Below are 20000 nucleotides of genomic sequence, written 5' to 3' on the forward strand. Positions count from 1 at the left end.
CGACTACGGGTAGATCAAACTCGATATCTCCCTAATTTTTATTTTGTAAATTAATAGGCTCCAGTTACTTCAACAAAAAAGAGCTGCACAACTCACAAGTTCTGGAGAAAATTCGAGCGGGTCCTCTTCTAAGGCCTCAGCTAAAATTTCTTCTGAAGTACTTTTATTTAATGTCTCCGTAGCAGCCAATAGCTCGGTCAAATTTTCTGTGCTCCGTCTCAGTGATTCGGCCAAAGGAACGTCCAACCGGCTGGAGGCCATACTGTTGTACGGGCACCTAAACTTAAAATCACGTGATAGGGCAGTCTATTAATGTAATTTTAAGTTTTAGTTTTATGATTGCACAAGTATGATTAAATTAATACGGTCTGGAAAGAAATGATTATCAATTTTATACTGACTATCTTGTAAATATTGTATGTCCCGTATAACAACAATCCCGGATAATAACGTGCACGTGATTAGCTGTGAAGAGGCGGAGTGATGGACACCCTGATTTCAAGACTGTCTTTCCACACTGCGTCTCTGATCATTGCAGCGGCTGCATTTTTATGCTATTATCCCAGTCTAGCGGGAGACTTTGTTTTCGACGACAGTGAAGCCGTTGTTGGCAACGAAGATGTATCAGGGGATGTGCACTGGACTCAACTCTTTCTCCACGATTTCTGGGGCAAACGGTTAACCTCCAAGCACAGTCACAAGTCTTATCGTCCGCTCACAGTGCTAACATTTCGATGGAATTTCTGGATGTCTGGAGGTCTACATCCCTGGGGATTTCATCTCACCAACATATTGCTACATCCTGTTGTATCAGTTTTGGTTATGAAAATTTGTTCGTTGATGATGGGTCGGATTAAAGAATGCAGATCTGAGGAGGAAGTCTTTCCTGCTGCATGGAAGAGTTTTGTTGTTGGTCTCTTGTTTGCTGTTCATCCTGTTCACACTGAGAGTATCGCTGGTGTTGTTGGTCGAGCAGATCTGATGTCAGCTCTTTGCTTTTTTCTCTCTTTTTGGGCCTTCCATCAAAGTTGTTATGGAAAGAAAGTAGAGTATGACATCGAGAGTCGTCCGACATCGTTTTCTCTCAACTGGATTATTGTGTGTGTTATGCTCTGTGGGTTAAGCATGTTGTTCAAGGAGCAAGGTATAACAGCAGTGGGGATCTGTTTTGTGTATGACGTCTTGGTTGTATGCAAAATTAATGTTTGGAAAGTATTGAATGGTTTACTGTTTGTGAATCATCGGGATGACAAAGACAGGCAGTCGGATTCAAAGTGGATACGAAGTCTTGTGTATCGACAATGTGTGATGATCTTGTCTGCTGTCATTCTATTAGGCATTCGGTTTCGTATCATGGGAACTGGGCCTCCTAAATTCCAGCCGGTCGACAACCCGGCATCGTTTTCAAACTCAACATTTACTCGTGTTGCTACATATAACTACATATATGCAATCAATGGATGGTTGCTGCTCAATCCTTTGTGGCTCTGTTTTGATTGGTCGATGGGATGTATTCCTCTTGTTGAGAATGTAAGTGATGTTCGTTTGTTGCCTACATTGCTGTTTTGGGTTGCAATGTTGGCAGTGATTTGGACGGCTTTAGTAAATGACAATACAGAATTCAGACAAACTATTGGAATTGGTCTTGCATTTCTCGTGGTGCCTTTTCTGCCGGCATCTAATTTGTTCTTCAAGGTTGGATTTGTTGTAGCCGAACGTGTTCTTTACATTCCAGTTGTAGGATTTTGCATTCTAATCACAGCTGGTTTGTCTCGGCTGTCAGGCCTGCAAAAGTTGAGGAATGCTGGTATTTTTATTTTTATTTCTCTCGTCTTGGTGTTCTCCTTACGATCAGTGCAAAGGAGTGCAGAGTGGAGAAATGAAACGGATCTCTTCACAAGAGGTGTATTCGTGTGTCCACTCAATGCCAAAGTTCATTACAATATCGGTAAAGTGATGTCTGAAAAAGGCGGGAAGGATGATGTCGCTCTTGCTGCATATCGAGAAGCAGTGCGTTTGCATCCCGAATATGACCAAGCATGGAACAACCTTGGTAACCTACTGAAGGACAAAGGAGAGACAGAGGAAGCCGAGCATTGTCTGCAAAACGCATTAGATGCAAATCCCGAATTTGCAGCTGCGTGGATGAATCTTGGAATAGTGAAGGCATCCTTACACAAATCAGAGGAAGCAGAGAGATGCTATCGTACTGCCATCATACACAGACGGAAATACCCAGATGCATACTACAATCTTGGTAATCTCTACATTGAGTTGAAACGATTCGATGACGCCATGGCTGCATTTCGAAACGCCACTGCACTAAAGGCAGACCATGTAAACTCGTGGACAAACCTAGCTATTCTATTTGAGACAAATGAACAGTACGACGAGGCAGAAACAGTTTTGAACGAAGCTTTGACTGTTTTACCGGATCATCCAGGACTTATCTACAACTTAGCCAATGTCCTTGGGAAGGTGGGAAGATACAATGAGGCAGAGAGACACTTCAAGAAGGCACTTCAGAGCAACCCCAACTCAGCTCAAATTCATGCCAACATGGCGGTTGCTTACCACCGAGCAGGTAAACTTGATTTGGCTGAGGCATCATACAAGGCCAGCTTGAAACTTGATCCATCAAATGAGCTAACAAAGAGCAACCTCAACAAATTGCTAAGGCAAAAACAACAGTAAAGCACACAATACAAAATTAATTAAACACTTAATATCCTATAGGATATGTTGGAAATTTTTGTATTTAATACAAATATACATACGTACATATAACAAATAAGAACACAAGAGATCCACCAATTCAATAGAATGGCAGGCTGATGAGTTAGGACTGGTTTACAATATAGCGCTGACACTCAGCTAAGTGTCAAACTTCAGGCATTTCTTGATGCTGACGCTGATGCTGACGATGGAGTTGCATTGATTTCTATGTCAGCATCAGGGTCAGTGTCAACACCATATTGTAAAACCAGACTTAGTTTTCCACTGACAAATCCTGCCACTGTTGTATACACAACGCCCATGATAACCCATTGAGATTCCAAATAGCAAAGGTGTACAGTCTGCTTTGGATGCTTTTCTGTCCAGATGTTTAAGCCAAGCTTGTGCATACTACCGTACACACAATATAAATATCCCAACAGTCCATTTATATATAGACAATGTACATGTACTATAAAATTATACATGTACATCTATATCACCACATGCAATACACAACTGCTACAGTTTTGACTTTGTTCCGTCTGTCTCTTGCCATCGATAAGTTGGCAGTCTATCATGATCATCTATCGGCCATGTCGTCGTGAACAAAGCCGTGCCCCCGTCGACTCTCAGTGACTCACCAGTGATGTAAGCAGCAGCCGGAGAGAGAAGAAACATAACAGCAGCTGACACCTCTTCGACGGTACCAAGTCGCTTTGCCGGAGCAATCGATCTTGCTCGTTCAAACAACATTTCACCGTTTGGATAATTTGCTACTGCCGTCTCTGAGAAAATCGTCCCGGGAGCTATAGAGTTGATTCTAACACCTGACGATGCCCATTCAACAGCTAAAGACCGTGACATGTTGTCAACTGCTGCACGAGCGGCTCCCGAATGCATAAGGCCAGGGAATCCGTTAAAATAATTGACAATGATGTTAACGATCGATCCGCCGTGGTCCTTCATCCATTGATTGTACGCCTCTCGACAACACTGGAACGTCCCTGTCAGATTGGTTTCAATGACTGCATGCCATCCCTTCAGACTTATGTTCTCTGCCGGGCAGTAAAATTGACCTCCGCCATTGTTTACTAAAAAGTCTAATTTCCCGTATGTTCGCAAGGTCGACTCCATCAGAGACTTCACATCGTCTTCTTTCCTGATATTGCACGGAATGGCCGTTATGCTGCTCGAATCTTTAATTTCTGCTCCCATTTCGCTTGCTGCGGCTTGCAGTCGCTCTGCTTTTCGTGAAGCAATGACGACCCTACATCCTAGATGAAGCAGTTCTCTTGTGATGCTTCGACCAATTCCCGTACCACCGCCAGTGACAATGGCAACCCTTCCAGAGAACAAACCAGAGCGAAAAACACTCATGTCACACCCTTTAGCGCACGCGTCGGGCACATGTTACCACGCATGCGTTAGAAAAACTTGAAGAGTGGGGGTCTTGCCGTACGTGCGCTAAAAGTTGCGCCACGCGTAACATCACATTGCACTGTGACATATGGACGTCCGTCTTGACAACAGGAAGGACGAAGGCATCGAACTGAAGACCTACTCGTATGGCATTCAGACAGAAACAGACGGCGGACACGAATTCACATCAACCTACCAATGCATCTCGTCAATCGACGACCGTAATTATTTATAGGGCTACACTGTAGCATCCTTCTTTCTAAAATCTAGATATAAATATACACAATGCATTGGATACTGGTATCCTCTAGAGTTGATTTTGGGTGAAGAATGCAAACTGGCGCCTCAGGTTGGCAAGCGGTGGGGTCGAATGGCGATCTTTGTGTCTTGGATTTCTGTCGTGATGAACATCCTGATGGCAAGTGCTGCTTTCGGTGAGAGACGTGGTTTGTTGTAATGTGGGAAGTGGAGAATTGATGAAGAAATTGCTTTCGTTTGTGCAAGCTTTTGCGTTTATTGGGAATAGTCCGGCGTCGTTTGGATTTGCGGTGAGATGGATGGGTGTGATTTGCATTTCAGACAAACGGACAAACAGACAGGCAGACAAAAACGAGACAGACAGACAGACAGACAGACAAAACTATGTAGACTTTCTTTTAGCAAGAACAGTTGTACTGCTTATAGCGTACAGTTATTTAATTAATCGTCCTACGTAGTAAGCGGCGGTAAGGGTCGCCAGTGTTGAAATTTTAAATATATGTATTGACAGACAGACAAATAGACGGACAGACAGACAGACAAATAGACAGACAGGCAGCCAGCCAGACAAACAGACAGAGAAACAAAGTAGACAGACAGACAAGTAGACAGACAGAGAGAGAGACAGACAGACAGACAGAGAGACAGACAGACAAATACACAGACAAACAAGTAGACAGACAGACAGACAGACAGACAGACAGACAAATAGATAAACGACAATCAGACAAACAGAGACAGTTTTAGGTTGCTCATGATGTAAACGTTTGATTTAAATAGAAATATATGCATTGAGACAGACAGACAGACAAATAGACAGACAAGCAAGTAGACTGACAGAGAGAGACATTCCATCTACCATACATTTCACACTAATTACTCTTGAGACTTGTTTGTTCCATTGATGAAATTTCATTTGTTCATTTCCATAGTTTAATTCGTTCCTTGATGCCTGCACATCTGTGATTGTATTGTGGAGATTCTGGGGCTCGGCAGGTGCCAAGTACTTGTGGCAACGAGAGAGAAAGCCAGTTCTTTATTTGGTCACTCTTGTAATCAATTGAATAAGAATTGATGTTGTTTAGGGCAACCATTCTTGTTGCCTGGCTTTTTGTAATATCAGCATTTGGTATAATTGCTCGAGCAATTGTGGCTCTCAGACAAGATACGAAACCATCAGATGTATTTCACTCCACATTTGTTTTTAAGTGTTTGTATTTGTCTGTCCACTTACCCACTTACCTGCCTTGTGTGTGTGTGTGTGTGTGTGTGTGTGTGTGTGTGTGTGTGTCTGTGGAGGTATTTATCTAGTTTATGTCTTCAGACTGTAGCCATCATCATTTTCGCTTCAATCAGCTTAACCATGGCTGGAATGATGGCGTGGATGAAATACACAATTGGACTTCGAATGCATAGCACCGTACTAAAAACTGATGGTACAGTCAGTCTCTACAAAATCTAATGCTAAACGCTTTCTCAAACTTGTGCGTGTCTATAGCTCTCAACAGCCTGATGGGTATGTTTATGGGATTGGGAGTTGTCATTAGTACAGTCGTGTACCACGAGGATGAGAAAGTTTGGTATCTTGACTCAATTGTAGGCATCATCATTGCCATTCTCTTGTTCGTCACCGGTCTCAGGTAAGAAAGGAACAACCGGAATCGGGTCACTGCCGGTCAAGCCTCCATTCCTGTAACAACATTGACACCACACACACACACACACACACACACACACACACACACACACACACACACACACACACACACACACACACACACAATTAAAGCATGACTGTAAACTGTATACCAGCAATAGCGATGAGGCATCATGTCTTTGCGTGTCTAAGTTGGTGTTGGCTGTAGGATGTTGACAAAATTGCTTTCAAGACGAGGGAAGCTCAGTCCACCTGTTCGTTAGCTGTTGGACATTTGTGATGTATATAGATATCAATGACGTTTGTATTGTAACCAGGAATAATATAAGTGAACTAACTAGGAGAGGAGACATTTCATATTATCTGTAGTTCCTGATAATAATAATAAACAAATTTATTGTTTGACTAATTGTCAACAAACGAAGCAAAGAATAGAATAACACAATTACTGTTATTCTCAGACTACGAAATTGACGATTAAACAATTACAATGAATTCTAATTTGCTTAGTGTAACAATTACAAGGTGGGACTACATCTGTCGGTCACGTGACTGTCTTACTACATTTGCTGGTATTTCTGACGTTGTTTGTTGACCCATCTCTGATGTATCGAGAGAGCCAATGTGACTACGTATATCCCAGCAACAATAAAACAATTCCTAAAACGGGTTCATAGAAACGAAAAAGTCCTAAACTAAATATGAAAAAAACTTACATGGATGTCTCCTTGCCACTTATCGCTACATCTTCATACAGTGCTACAGCTCCCGATCGAAAAAAAATTCCGAGAAGAGCCTAAGAGGAAAGGAAGCAATCAAACTTGACAAATTTGCGATCCTCGAATGGGGTCTCACTAGCATTATAATGCCCCAAACGCTTAGAATAAGACAGAATGTTGAGCACTTCGGGCCGAGAAAGGGAATTTTGAACATTTTTGAGAGGGAATCTTCGACGCAAATCTTCAGACTCTCAGTAGGCTTTCACGTGACTGATGACGTAGAGGAGGTCACGTGCAACATTAAACAATGTTGCTGCCGTCTAATTTTATATGCAATTTTCGATACCGTTGGTTGCGTAGATAAGTGATGCCAAAGCTATAAATAAACTTTAAAATTAATCAAATCGTTTTTCTACAGTTCAGTCTAATCAAATCGACTTTGATGTCTACTGTATCTTTCCTATGACATTTAAGTGTTTGAGGAAGATCAAAACGAAGATTTGCTACCGTATCTATTTGAACTCCCCACTCTTTAGCTTTCTTACGAATAAACTCTCTCGTAGCTGTTTTGTGTAGCGAGTAGACAGCAGATTGAGCAAGTTCCAATGCGACTTCAAGAAACTTAACGTCAGTGCCTCTATTTCCCTTTGTTCCAAACGGAGGGTTCATAATTACCACATCAAATGTCTTGTCTCGGTGTGTTCTCTGCTGCAGCAATTCCAGGACATCGCACTGCACATAGTCAACAGTCTGCAGATCAAACCCTTCTGCGTTCTTGGAGGCAATATGTAGTGCGTCCTCATCAATATCAAAACCCACAACAAAGGCTGCTGACATGACAGCAGCTCCAATGCTCAACATGCCTGTCCCACAGCCCAAATCACACACACACTTGCTCTTGATATCTCCATAACTCTGTTGTATGTGGAAGAGCATCTCTGCAGCGATGTGAGACGGTGTTACATATTGTTCCAGCTTTGCCCTAGAGTGGGAAAACCCGTCAACCTGTTGCAGCACTCCTTCCAATTCTTTGAGCTTGAGCATTTGCGCTAAGACCTTGCTTTCCAGCTCACAATAAATTGAAATCAATGAGTCTATGTTGCTCTCCTAACACGCGCGACTGCATGATCCTGTACCTACAGGCCTGTTAGTTATATGTACGTGTACAGTATTTACAGAGCAGCCGAGCGTCTTGATAAGTGATTGATACATCTAGATCAAATTGTGCTGCTAGATGTTCACACAACTAATTAATTTGTTGCCACACTTGAACATCGCTGAGAATCCAGCTAACTAATCTAACAAGCTGTACATTTATAAGTTCACTAGATTGTAGATACAACTGTAGCATTGATTCACTTTGCCAACCAAAAGTTTGTTTGTGTACCCCATCCTGTAGATTTAGTGCTAAACTTCCGTTATGCACGAAAAGATTGATAGAATTTTTGAAGATGATTGTCACTCTAGACCCAAAAACTAGAGTCTCTCGAATAAGCGACAATAGAGAAAACTCTTGTTGTCTGTCTTCACTTCTAATACATAGTGAGAGTGTGTACTAAAGACACATTAGATTGCTTCAAGCAACAAACTATAGAAAATACAAAATTCACAAGTTCACAAATTCTCTGCAGCAATATTTGCTGTCTCAAGCAATTTTCAAAATTCTAGAGGCATCCATTTGCCCACGAGTGACTTCCTAAAGTGTTCCTTGAACAAATCTAGCATAGCAGCATCTTGACACTTGAACACTGACGTCATCGAGAAGCTCGAAACTTCGATTGTCGTCTCAATGAAGAAGAACATATCAGAGTCAGCCTATGGCATAGACACACTGTCATGAGAGCGAGACCGTCTACTCTAAACTCAACTACAACTTTATTAATTAACGGACCTACGCTGGCATACCTGTTGGGCATAGAAATAGAATTTCGCAATACGTTGGTTAGGAGGACTTGACGCCATAGTAGCGATTCTCTGTGTAGTCATGGTTTGCTCTAGTTCTTCTGGTGACGGCACAACGGATAGTAACAGTTGAAGAGACTCACTAAACAAAGACAAACAACACAACGATATTCAACAGTCTAAATACGTTCGGCTGAGTGAGCCTTCTTCTTCATACGACCGAGTTAAATCATCTCAAGCACATATACCTCTTAGGCAAAGATCTCCATTGTTGTTCAAACCTTTCAGGAGTTATCTGTGGATTTTCTTTCAATTGTATGATAGGTGGCGTCTCTTCCGGAGCAAGACCAAATCCCTAGGAAACAATCTTGGTAATTCGAGTATCTCTCTCGAGAACTAGAGAAACTAACTCACCAGCAGATCACCCACAGCAGGATCTAGACTAGAGGAAGGTACGGAAATCACCCCAAGAGGAACTACAGAAGAGTCAAACGATTTTCTCGTCTTTGCTTCCTGAACTTCCGATTTGGAGCTTCGAGAGGAAGACGGACTGCCTAAGAATGGCGACCGGTCGTACAGGCTCTCTGTATACAAGACACCGTCAGCCTATCTACCCATTCTCAAGCATTTGTGTCATAACGCGCATGCCTGATTCAAGCCCGTCAGTGCCTAGCGCATAAGGCGGTACTTGAGGAACGAAGTTGAGAGACGGTTGACCGTAAATAACAGACAACGAATTGAACTCGGACAAAAGGCGGTCCTAAACGACAACGTTATTAGAAATGCGACACGCTTGACGGACAACAAATGCTTGCTCTCAAAGTACCTACTTTTGCCTCGACGACTCTGTCTTCAGCAAACAAATTGACGGCTTCTTTCGGACTTGCTACAACACGTTGAGCCTGAGCACACAAACAACTTAGCCTCGAGCATACAATCGACCCAACCTCATGCGTCTGCTGTGAACTAACATGAGCGACACCACGTCTCAGCAATCTGTAGTACAACAGCGCCCTATCGTGCACGTCCATATCCGTCTCCTCGTCTGCAATTAACAAACGAAGTATAAACCGCGTGCGAGCACGCACAATCACGTAAACAATACAACACTGATGCAGTGCTTCAGCAATTGCCCGAGCATTTCCTGGCACTCCGGCGGTCGTTTGAAGAATAGTTTCACAGTCGCAGTCAGCAGCTGCAGACGAATCTGTGAGCTCTTTTCGTCGGCTACTTCATGAATCATAGACTCTAGCAAGTACGGAGCTTCCGCCAATTCCTGCAAAAATATATGTGCGATAAAACAGTGTATGTCTATGTGTACGCGTATACCTACGCATGTAGAAAACGCTTACATGTCCGAATTCTCCTAACATCCAAACGATTGCAGCTCTACCTTCCGGACTCGTTACAATATCGACATTTGATGCCAGGTGCGACACAATGTCGGACGACGCATCACTGTATTTGCGTACGAGATCTGCAACATGCGCAACCACTTTACAAAGTGGGTATACACACAGCCACATCATTGCAAGCTGCTATAACAGCTCGACAAAAAAGTGTCACCCGGTGCAAGCTGCACCCAAGAGAGCGTTCGTATGCGCGCATTAGGAAAAGGCCAGGTGCAGTAGATGACGTTGTATGCTTGTCTCGAGTAGTTTTAAGTGGTAATACAAACCGCACCCCGACCAGTCTCCCGCACTTCTATCCAAGCAGCAATGTCTGGCCTCGTCACTGATTGGCTACCGAACGTAAACTCGAGCGCCGCAAACGCGACCGACTGCACGGAATGGAACTCTACTACACTGGCAAATGCTACAGATGCTTGTTCAACCAACGACAACACGGTCTCGTTTCAGCTCAATATGATCCGTCTCATCGTCCTCATTCCATCATGCATCATTATCCTCACCTGTCTGTGTGTTCTCGTCGTTCTCCTCAAGCTGCCCGAACTGAGAGACATCACAAATGCTCTCATCATCAACTCGGCACTGGCCGATCTTCTTCGAGGTTTCATCGGCCTTCTCAACACCTATCTCTACATCCGTCCTCTTCCCGCCAATGACGTCAATTACGTTCTCTGCAAGATTTTTCTCTTCTCTCACTTATTTCAGGGTTTGTGGTCTTCTTGGTCGATGAGCATTCTAGCGTACGATCGGTACGACCTTCTAGCGCATCCGCTCCGACGAACTCTGCGAGCTAAACGCTTAGCCATTATCCTCGCGATTCTCTTCGTTTTCGACGTCTTTCTCTGCAGTACACCATTCCTCGGTTGGAGTGAGTATCTGTTTTATCGATTGCCGTCAAATCCCGACCTAGTCAAATGCCGTTTGTCTCAACAAGAGACGAACACGGCCGACTGGGCTTTCCTTCCAACGTTTGACGTGTGCGCCTATATCATCCCTTTCGTGGTGACCATCGTTATCTATGGCAAAATGATTATGCTCGTCGTTTCTCACATTCGCAAACGTCAAGAGACATTGCGACTAAATGCAGCCAGCCGCAGCAGACTACAGTCAACTAGAGCTAACACTAACACTAACACTAACACTAACACTAACTTAACTCAAGAATTTAGCAACACGGAAGCCGTCCAAATGAGAGAATTGCAGACAAACGGTTCTCATGCGGCACTTCAAGCGGACAAGTCGACAAATGTTGAGCACACGAGCACGCCGCTTTTAATCATAAAGTCAAAGGCGTTTCGTCTCGTGATAGCCGTTACTGCGTCTAACATTCTCCTCACTCTGCCTTTCATCTTTGTTGTTCAGTTCGAGAAGTTCCGCGTCATTGTTATCAAAGTCTTTCCGGACGTCATGAAGAGTGTGTTGATGGCCGTCTATCATTGCAACTTCGTCATAAACTCTATTATCTACATCTTCTGGGTACAAAATGCCGTCAGAATGGCCGCTAGACAAGGATTTCAACGACAAGGATTTCAACGACATGGATTCATTAGAAAGTTGATTGGTCTATGCTGTCTGGCGAAAGAAGAGCAGATGGGAGACGCTTAGATAGTTGTACGTACACACAGTAGTGCGTCAATGCAAAACAGTCGGCAACAAAACATTTGCTTTCGTAAACGTCTGCAGTTGTTCATAGATCTGTTTATCTCTTATTGTAGTAGTCCATAAATGCATGTTAACAAGGACACTCGCACTTAGACAGTTGTATAAAATACGTAGGGAAGTATTATCCCCTGCAGCCAGCATGTACCTGTAAGTACATGCACCGTACAAACAACCTACCCTACCTACCTACCCTAGTTACATAGGCTACCTACCTATCTATCTTTATACACTTGACACTGGCTCTGGATGTAATCTGGAGGCTGACATTTTCGTTCATTATCCTTGAGCAAAAGATGTTTCGAAAGGAACATCACAGCAGGGAGGTTACCCAGCATTCAAAGAAAAAGAGAAAGACTTGTCACGCTAGAGTTAGTCCCCTGCCTTAAATGGTCCAGGGGCCGCTTGTGGCTGCCATATAGTCCCCTGGACCACTTGTGGTTGCCATAGTTGGTCTGGTATTGCCATAAGTGGGTCATGAGCCCTAACCCTAACCCTAAAGCCCGGTTGACAGTACAACGCTGACACTGACGTTGACGCTGACGCTAATCAAGACGGTGTATCTGATGTTGACGCTCAACTGAGCGTCAGCGTCAATACTGTGAACCGGGCTTAACCCTAACCCTAACCCTAACCCGTAACCCTAACCCGTAACCCTAACCCTAACCCGTAACCCTAACCCTAGACCAGTCATGGCTAGGACCAGTTGTTTATACGACTGACTTGAAAACTGCTAAGAAAATCCTTCCATCAAGGATGGCTGCTAGAGTCATCCTTTAGTTTTCAAGCATTTTGGCAATTGGAGTGTCAAAGCAACAACATATTTGAATGATCTATACCAAAGATTGTACATGATCCAAATCAAGAAAATTGAAGACCTGCTGAAGATGGCATTTCAGTGTTCTATTACAGAAATGCAATGAGAGTTGGCAACTCTCACTGGTTGTATAAACTTATAATTCAGTGGCTTTACATAATCCGCAATTAGAGGAAAATGATATTTAGCATTTTAGTCTTTCGACGTGTAACTTGATATTTGCTGCTAATAAACCTACCTAGCTACCTGCCACATACATCCACGAATACATAGATACCAGTACAAACCGCATACATGCATAAATATATGCATAAATATATGCATAAATATATGCATAAATAAACAAACAAATACATAGTGCAGTGTATACATATGTGTGACAACTATTAGCCAATCTATTCCTTTCTAGACACATACCTGTCATTACAATGAATACTTCTGTGGTCACATGATCAACCTCCAGTGATAGAAGAGCCAACAACTTCATGCGACAGAAATCAGAAGCACTCGAGTGCAACACAGCAATACGACCAATAGCACGAATTGCCTTGCAACTCATCTCCATATTGACATCAGTTGCATAAGCACTACAAAGTAATCAGCCCCGTTGAAAGAAACATAGACTAATCACTGTGCTTTGCAGCTCTACCTCAGCTCTTCAACAATTTCTTGTACATTTAGCTCAGTTGCTATGTCAACCAGCAACTCCAACTTCTTGACTTTTACGTATGATGGATCATTGTATCTGCAGCAAAACCATGTTGCACTCACACAAAGCCACACTTTTAAACACCTAAGCTCAGTAGAAATAATATGTTTAACACAAAAATGTGACTCTTAAAGCTATTGAAATAATAAGTTTGGTCACGTGTTACGCAGGAAGCAGAGTAAGTCGTCGAGTCAGTCGGTCGTACATCACGTGACCTGCCAATGTTGTTACTGTACCCTAGCGTTTCACGCCTCTGCTAATGATGAATATCTCAACACAGCAAAAGAAATGTGGACTATCGTATTAGAGGGATGCATCTCTCAATACTTTAGAATATTACTGAAGAAATCAAGTGTGTAGTAACTTGGTTCAGTTGCTGCTCACCTGCAAAAGAATGACTTGAAATCTGAGTCAAGCAGCCTCGGCTGTTTATGTAGCAACAACTGTATATGATGAAGACACGCATACACCAATTCTGGAGAGCTGCTTCCTAATCCCAACATTGTTAGTAACGGAGCTACAAAAACATAAATACTTGTTTTGTAATTAGAATTCATTGCTACACATTAGACAGACTTTTCATTCTCTCGTTGATATCTTCATGCAGTTCCTCCATCTCCATGGTAAGTGAAAGAAAGAGTTGAGCAGCAGCCAGTACAACACCCGAGTTGACATGCTTCAACCGATCATCCAATACATTCTAAACCACCAACATAAACATCATGTACACATTACAGATGAAGCAAGCTCTAGTTGTCATTGCTCTCCCATTTCATGTTACACAGTATACACTGTATATTTGTAGTTCAATACAATAACCTAATATATCAAAATATGCATTTCTCTAATACAACAGTCAGTATGCAGCATACCAAGATATCAAAAATTTCCTCTTCATTCGATGGTCGATATCTCGTGAGCAGCTGCAGTACCAAACATTGGCTCCACTCAGTGAACTCCTTCAGCCTAGACAGTAGCAAATGAGCAATGTTTTGAGTGATTAGCATTCCTCCTTGACCAGCCAGCATCTCATCGAGGGCAACAATACAATTACAGACAACCTGAAAATAGTAAAATAACTATTGTAAAATATGACCAGTCAAAATCAAACTCTACTTGAGGATCTTTGTCTTCCAGCAGACTGTACAACTTATCAATTATCCCAAGATCTAAAACAACAAAGTCATTTACAAAAATTGTAAACAAAATTACATTTCTTATTCAACTTCTAAATCAACAAATGTGACTGTCAGACATCAAACTTAGATGTCTGCAATAATGAGCAATGCACCACTAGCTGATCACTTGACCTTCAAATTGGCAACTATAAATGTCCGGTCTAACTGCACCAACTTTCACGATTTATGCATTGGCGTTGATGTTGTTTGTAACTGTAAGCTGCTTGAATATCACTAAGTCAGACTGAAAATTGAAGCACGATACACTGATCAAGTCAGAAAAATTAGCAAATCACTAGAATGCGTGCTACTCATCAAGCACCACCATACAGCAGTGCCCCTCAAAGCTCAGAATTGCTCTATTCCAGTTAATTCAAAAATACGTCAAACATATAAAATCCATCTTGACAGTTATTTTCATCACATTTTATCCAATTGCTATATTTTGCTATCTTGCCTGTTTGCACCACATTTTGGCACTAAAATGCCACTACAGATGTCTAACACAAGACATACATGCTGCTAATACATTCTACTAGTAGTGCATCTCCTTCTCAGCTTCATCTGCAGATCTCACCTCTTATGACAGACGGTGCAAGATAATGCATCTTGACACATCCCATTACAGCAGTTTTCCGAACATATGAGCTGCGATCGTCCAACCCAGCAACAAGAGGACGTTGAATGTACTCAACTAGGTTAACCAATCTGAATCAGAAATACTTCAAATTAATTGAATTAATACACAGCAGACAATGCAACTCAATTGTATTGTACTGTCTGTATATCTGCCTGCTTCCCTACTTGGTCGCATGACCCCTACCTGGAAACCATTTGCCATCCTAGTATCCATAAGTCGTCACACTAACTGTGTGTTCCAATATTTTTGCAATAATAATATATTGACAATAATTATGATACGCATACAAACCTGAGATAGCACATACTCCGTAACGCCAGTCCTCTGATCGTCGGATCTTGATCTTTGCAATCTTTCTGAAGCGTGTTGACAACGAGAAGAGCGAGATCAGAATGAGACTCTGCATAGTTGCACATGTACAAATACACCAACTTCTTCCGCACCAAATCATTAGTCGCAGCAGCCTAATTTAATTAAACAAAAGTCTGGAATTTCAAGTACTCAACAAAATAATCAATAATAATCGCATTTACTACAATAAAATCAACCAAATAAATAGCAAGATTAAAAACAAAATCTCTCATTGTGACATTGCATCATATGGACAAACACGTTACATACCATAATCATTTCAGTAAAAAGACGTGACATGTCGATACCAAGCGTCATGTAACTGATAACACGCTGTACAACCGTTCTGTATTTTGCGCTGTCACGCTGAACGTCTGGATTTCTCAACAGCAACCTGCACAGCAAGACCCATGAATATGCCCAATAGTAGGCCCGCCTTATAAATTTTAAAAAATAAACTTTTAAACGTTTACAACATACCTCAATTCATTGACTTCGCCTTTACGTCCTTCGCCACTGAAATACGAAGGGGAAGACATCTTGCGAAGCTCACGTGTCTCAGCTGGTCACCTACTGCTTACCCGTATGTGCACGTGATTAAACATTTATTATTTAAAAACAAATCAAAAACAACCTAATTGCTACATATCACACTACCAAAAGCAAGTTCATAATTTATAAAATTTGGTAAATTATTACTAACTTTTGGTTGCCCGTATGTGCACGTGATTTGCAAAATAATGGCAGCAGCTGCAGAGCTGGATAGTAGTAGCAGTTTGCAAACAGAACATCTTTACTACGGAGACACTTACAATTTTTCTTGTGAAGCAAAGGTGCTGTTAATCAAGGATGTCGACTTGGAGCAAGGAACAAAAGTGATAGTGACAGACAGGACAGTCCTGCATCCTCAAGGAGGTTGAAAATGTTGCCTGTTGAGGCTTTTCGCTCTGAACACTTGATATGCCTGACACGTTGTGTTCATGAAGGTGGTCAACCTGCAGATACGGGAATGATAAGAAGTAAAGATAAAGAAACTTTTTTTAAAGTATGAGAAATTGATATTGAAATTAAAAGTTTCATTTTTAATCTTAATTCTTGTTGGTTTGTGCGCATACTGCAAAGCATTGGTTTGTTTGTCTGTCTGTCTGTCTGTATTTGAGTCTGTTTGTATGTTTGTTTGTTTGTTTGTTTGTATATTTGTTTGTTCGTCTGTTTGCCTTTATCAACTGTCTATATGTCTGTCTGTCGGTCTGTCTGTTTTTGTCGGTCTGTCTGCCTGCAATAGTCTGCCTGCCTGCCTGTCTGTCTGTCTGTCTAATGAGTGTCTATATCTGTCTGTCTGTCTGTCTGTTTGTCTGTCTGTCTCTCTGTCTGTCAAATTTTCATATATTTTTATACATCAAAGCTAATACAGGTGAAACTAAAGTAACAGCTAATGAACAACAAGTGTCACAACTACAATTACAATTACACAAATAACAATTAGCATTAAAAAGCTCTCCTACGGAGCCTACAAACCGAAATTTAGTTTACTGAATTGAAAGTTGAACAACATCTAAACTCTGGTCAGTATTCTGTCCATATGTTACTCTGATCATCTTTCTAGCCAACACCAAGGCATTGCAACGCTGAAGTTGTACTGACAAGCGTCTTCTCCAATGTGTTTTAAAATCTGAGGGATTGTTTCTTCCTTCTTCATCTCTATATAGTTTGGAAAGTTTATTGAGGAACGTTGATGCTTCTTCTCCCCACCCACCAAAGTGCTCGAAAACTAGTGGAATAAGGGTAGGAGTGTACCCTCCAGGCAACTGCTCTTGAGAATATTTGCTATGTTTGATGTCTTCTCTTCTTCTTGCTGCAGCTCCATCCGTAGTTGCTGCACTTCGCAGAATGTCCTGGCTCCAGGGGTGAGCAAGGGCCACATCAAGCTCGACATTTCCCCCACATGTTGAGTCAAACACAACAATGTCTGCTCTATTTTTGGATGTTGTATATCTATCTTTTGGTTTGATTTGATGCTGGCATTGTAGACTGTTCATGCATTCAGACCAGCACAAAACAACAGAATGGTGAGACCAAACTGGGCCTCCACCCATTTTGCATGTTAGTAAATGGTACCCTTCAACATCTAGTGACTTTCCACATTCACATTTAGTGGCCCAAGGTGGTAAAGACAAAGGTAGACCCAATCTGAGAGAAGCCGCCAAGACAAAATTGCCAGATGAAAGTGCAAACTTCTCTGAAGATGGAATGGAATCTAACCATGCTCCTGCTCCTTTACCTCTAATTGAACGCAATTGTGCTGCATCTCGGTTAGAATCAGTTTCAATCAACTGGTCTGCTTTTGATTGTACAAATTCTGTTGTTAGACGATGTTGCAGTCTGTCTCTGTTTGTCTGTTTGTCTGTCTTTCAATCTTGTGACGTGTGAATGCTGTAAGTTGCCACGTTTGATTTATTGTTAATTTAGGATTAGAAAACAAAATTTAGATTGACACTGTTTATAGTCACAACATAAATTTGCGTAAATTATTATTATTTAGGTGAGCCATGTTCAGAAACCAAACAAAGACAGCTTGTATATCGAACATATTGGAAAGTTTGAGGGCAATGAGCGAGAGAGGTCTTCTCAACTTTTATGCATCAAGGGATTCAATATCTGATCTGCTTTGTTCAATTACAGTTTTAGTGATAGTGTTGTGGAAATCATTGTTGATGAAGGAAGACGAAGACGAAATGCGCGGTAAACATTGGACAGGATACACATGCGCGCGCGCACACACACACACACACACACACACACACACACACACACACACTCACTCACACACACACCTACATATACACACACGCACACACACACGCACACACACGCACGCACACACACACTCACTCACACACACACCTACATATACACACACACACGCACACACACACACACACACACACACACACACACACACACACACTCACACACACCTACATACATATGTACTTACTGTATGTATGTTCAGTCTTCACAGTGCTGGGCATTTGTTGGATTCAGCATTTGACGTACTTGGACGGACAGAGCTGGAGCCCACTAAGGCGAGTACAATTGCCACAGTACATGTACATGTCTACCACTACCCACTACATATGCTGTCATATTGTATGATCATGTTCATGGTGTGCCATCAGGGCTATCACTTTCCAGAAGGTCCATATGTTGGTATAACGTTTCTATTGTGATTATGTGAATTCAGTAAGTAAATCAGTAATTGTAGAATACATTGGAAATATCCCACCTGATGAGCGTGACAAGGTGATTGCTGATCTCAACCAGGAAGCTACACGTCTAATTGAAGTAAAAAAAAGTTGAAACATTGAATAATGTATCAGTCAATGGAATGTAATTTTAGGAGAACTCACAGGTCTTGGTGAGCAAAAACGATCATGGTGAGAAACAGACAATACGTGTAGCTTGCATTGCTGTGAGTTGTAGTGACGATTTATGCAATAAGTGGATTTTGGAGAATGACAGACAGACAGACAGACAGACAGACAGACAGATAGACAGGGGTTGAGCATACCTGCACCTTTTGTCAACTGGAACATCCAGTGTGAATGTGGCGAGTTGGCAGATGAATATCATCTTCTTACATGCAAACATGGAGGTGGGCCTGTGTGGCAGCATGAAGAAATTGTAAATGCATGGAGCACTTGTCTACATGAATTAAAGATTCATCACAAGAAAGAACCTCGACATCGTTACTCCGGAAATGAGAATAGACCAGACATAGTTGTGCACAACACTGGGTGTAGCTATGACCTTGATGTAGCCATGGCTTATCCTTTCAGCCAAGACACTTTAAAGCAGGCTGCTTTAGAGGAAGGTTTCGCTGCAGCAAGAAGGGAGGAAAGGAAGATGATCAAATATGAAAAACAACAGCTTGCCGGTGATACATCAAGCCTTAACTTCACTCTGGCATTTGAACATTTTGGAACTTGGGGATCAGGAGCTACCAACTATTTAAACAGACTAGCCAGAAGATCAAGAGACATTGAAGGCTATACAAAGGAAGCTGACTTTAGAGGTTTTTGGAGCAAAATTTCTCAATAATCTTACAACGATGTAACGATAAAGTCATCCTCCACAAGCTGTCTCGTGTCTTCCCTGGAGAAGTAGATGAAACATATACAATAGAGACTATTAAAGTAGCTTGCATTAAACTAAAGCTGAACTCAGTAGCTTGTTTGCATTTAGTGTTAGAAATGTAAGGTACAGTTTGTGTTTTAATAAATGAAATTGACAGACAGACAGACAGATAGACAGACAGACAGACAGACAGACAGACAGATTATTTTACAGCGAAATACTTTAAAACATTAGTGGACTAGGATCTGTACATTTAAGTCAAAAAGCTTGTCCATGTCATTCTTTGTTTCTGAAACTCTTGACAACTGTTTGAGGATTACTTTGCGTTGCATCTTTGAAGAATCAAAGAGAACCGTTTCTTCCAAAAACTTTTGAATTGTTCTGCAGTACGAAAGGGGTCTTCCTCCATACAGCTGCACTGTTTTGA

General features: G+C 41.8%; 8 protein-coding genes across 9 annotated transcripts in view; 3 read left to right on the forward strand and 5 right to left on the reverse strand.

Moving 5' to 3' along the window:
• The window catches only part of LOC134193755 (vacuolar protein sorting-associated protein 8 homolog), a 14879-nt gene extending 14618 nt beyond the window's left edge, over positions 1-261 (reverse strand). Inside the window, exons 1-2 of the mRNA XM_062662590.1 lie at positions 97-261; positions 1-31 (exon numbers count right to left, since the gene is read on the reverse strand). The exon at positions 1-31 is cut by the window's left edge and continues 127 nt beyond it. Of these exons, the coding sequence (XP_062518574.1) occupies positions 1-31; positions 97-261 (196 nt within the window). The remainder of the gene's footprint in view (positions 32-96) is intronic.
• Positions 262-483: 222 nt separating this feature from the next.
• LOC134193756 (protein O-mannosyl-transferase TMTC4-like) lies at positions 484-2970 on the forward strand. Its single transcript, XM_062662591.1, has one exon. The coding sequence runs from the start codon at positions 484-486 to the stop codon at positions 2692-2694; it is 2211 nt and encodes a 736-aa protein (XP_062518575.1). The 3' UTR covers positions 2695-2970.
• Positions 2971-3081: 111 nt separating this feature from the next.
• Positions 3082-4101, reverse strand: LOC134193606 (peroxisomal trans-2-enoyl-CoA reductase-like). Its single transcript, XM_062662441.1, has one exon. It carries the CDS (start codon positions 4093-4095, stop codon positions 3238-3240), a length of 858 nt encoding a protein of 285 aa, XP_062518425.1. The 5' UTR covers positions 4096-4101; the 3' UTR covers positions 3082-3237.
• A 100-nt stretch (positions 4102-4201) lies between these two features.
• LOC134194012 (transmembrane protein 163a-like) lies at positions 4202-6461 on the forward strand. Its single transcript, XM_062662907.1, has 8 exons — positions 4202-4358; positions 4449-4571; positions 4642-4685; positions 5328-5422; positions 5481-5577; positions 5720-5831; positions 5894-6035; positions 6261-6461. The coding sequence occupies exons 1-8, from the start codon at positions 4226-4228 to the stop codon at positions 6313-6315; spliced, it is 801 nt and encodes a 266-aa protein (XP_062518891.1). The 5' UTR covers positions 4202-4225; the 3' UTR covers positions 6316-6461.
• LOC134194013 (ribonuclease kappa-B-like) lies at positions 6421-7046 on the reverse strand. Its single transcript, XM_062662908.1, has 3 exons — positions 6908-7046; positions 6769-6848; positions 6421-6712 (listed from the first exon to the last, which is right to left on the reverse strand). Exons 1-3 carry the CDS (start codon positions 6983-6985, stop codon positions 6613-6615), a joined length of 258 nt encoding a protein of 85 aa, XP_062518892.1. The 5' UTR covers positions 6986-7046; the 3' UTR covers positions 6421-6612.
• Positions 7047-7098: 52 nt separating this feature from the next.
• On the reverse strand, positions 7099-7833 carry LOC134194163 (rRNA N6-adenosine-methyltransferase METTL5-like). The gene has a single exon (XM_062663073.1). It carries the CDS (start codon positions 7813-7815, stop codon positions 7171-7173), a length of 645 nt encoding a protein of 214 aa, XP_062519057.1. The 5' UTR covers positions 7816-7833; the 3' UTR covers positions 7099-7170.
• A 351-nt stretch (positions 7834-8184) lies between these two features.
• Positions 8185-16047, reverse strand: LOC134193605 (uncharacterized). Of its 2 annotated transcripts, none has more exons than XM_062662438.1 (19): positions 15917-16047; positions 15707-15830; positions 15377-15549; positions 15023-15153; positions 14384-14436; positions 14140-14328; positions 13844-13967; positions 13652-13784; positions 13208-13303; positions 12976-13145; positions 10026-10150; positions 9784-9949; positions 9645-9718; positions 9504-9575; positions 9322-9433; positions 9088-9257; positions 8922-9028; positions 8677-8815; positions 8185-8586 (listed from the first exon to the last, which is right to left on the reverse strand). In XM_062662438.1, the coding sequence occupies exons 1-19, from the start codon at positions 15973-15975 to the stop codon at positions 8428-8430; spliced, it is 2376 nt and encodes a 791-aa protein (XP_062518422.1). In that variant the 5' UTR covers positions 15976-16047; the 3' UTR covers positions 8185-8427. The 2 variants fall into 2 exon arrangements, with proteins under 2 accessions (XP_062518422.1, XP_062518423.1); XM_062662439.1 differs by having other exon boundaries at positions 8537-8602; positions 15917-16006.
• A 99-nt stretch (positions 16048-16146) lies between these two features.
• The window catches only part of LOC134193578 (alanine--tRNA ligase-like), a 4793-nt gene continuing 939 nt past the window's right edge, over positions 16147-20000 (forward strand). Inside the window, exons 1-8 of the mRNA XM_062662401.1 lie at positions 16147-16351; positions 16423-16481; positions 17979-18058; positions 18119-18178; positions 18450-18522; positions 18616-18646; positions 18702-18781; positions 18837-18873. Coding sequence (XP_062518385.1) covers positions 16177-16351; positions 16423-16481; positions 17979-18058; positions 18119-18178; positions 18450-18522; positions 18616-18646; positions 18702-18781; positions 18837-18873 — 595 coding nt within the window. The 5' untranslated portion in view covers positions 16147-16176. The remainder of the gene's footprint in view (positions 16352-16422; positions 16482-17978; positions 18059-18118; positions 18179-18449; positions 18523-18615; positions 18647-18701; positions 18782-18836; positions 18874-20000) is intronic.

This window comes from Corticium candelabrum, chromosome 18, assembly GCF_963422355.1.
Source record: "Corticium candelabrum chromosome 18, ooCorCand1.1, whole genome shotgun sequence".
Taxonomy (NCBI): Eukaryota; Metazoa; Porifera; class Homoscleromorpha; order Homosclerophorida; family Plakinidae; genus Corticium; species Corticium candelabrum.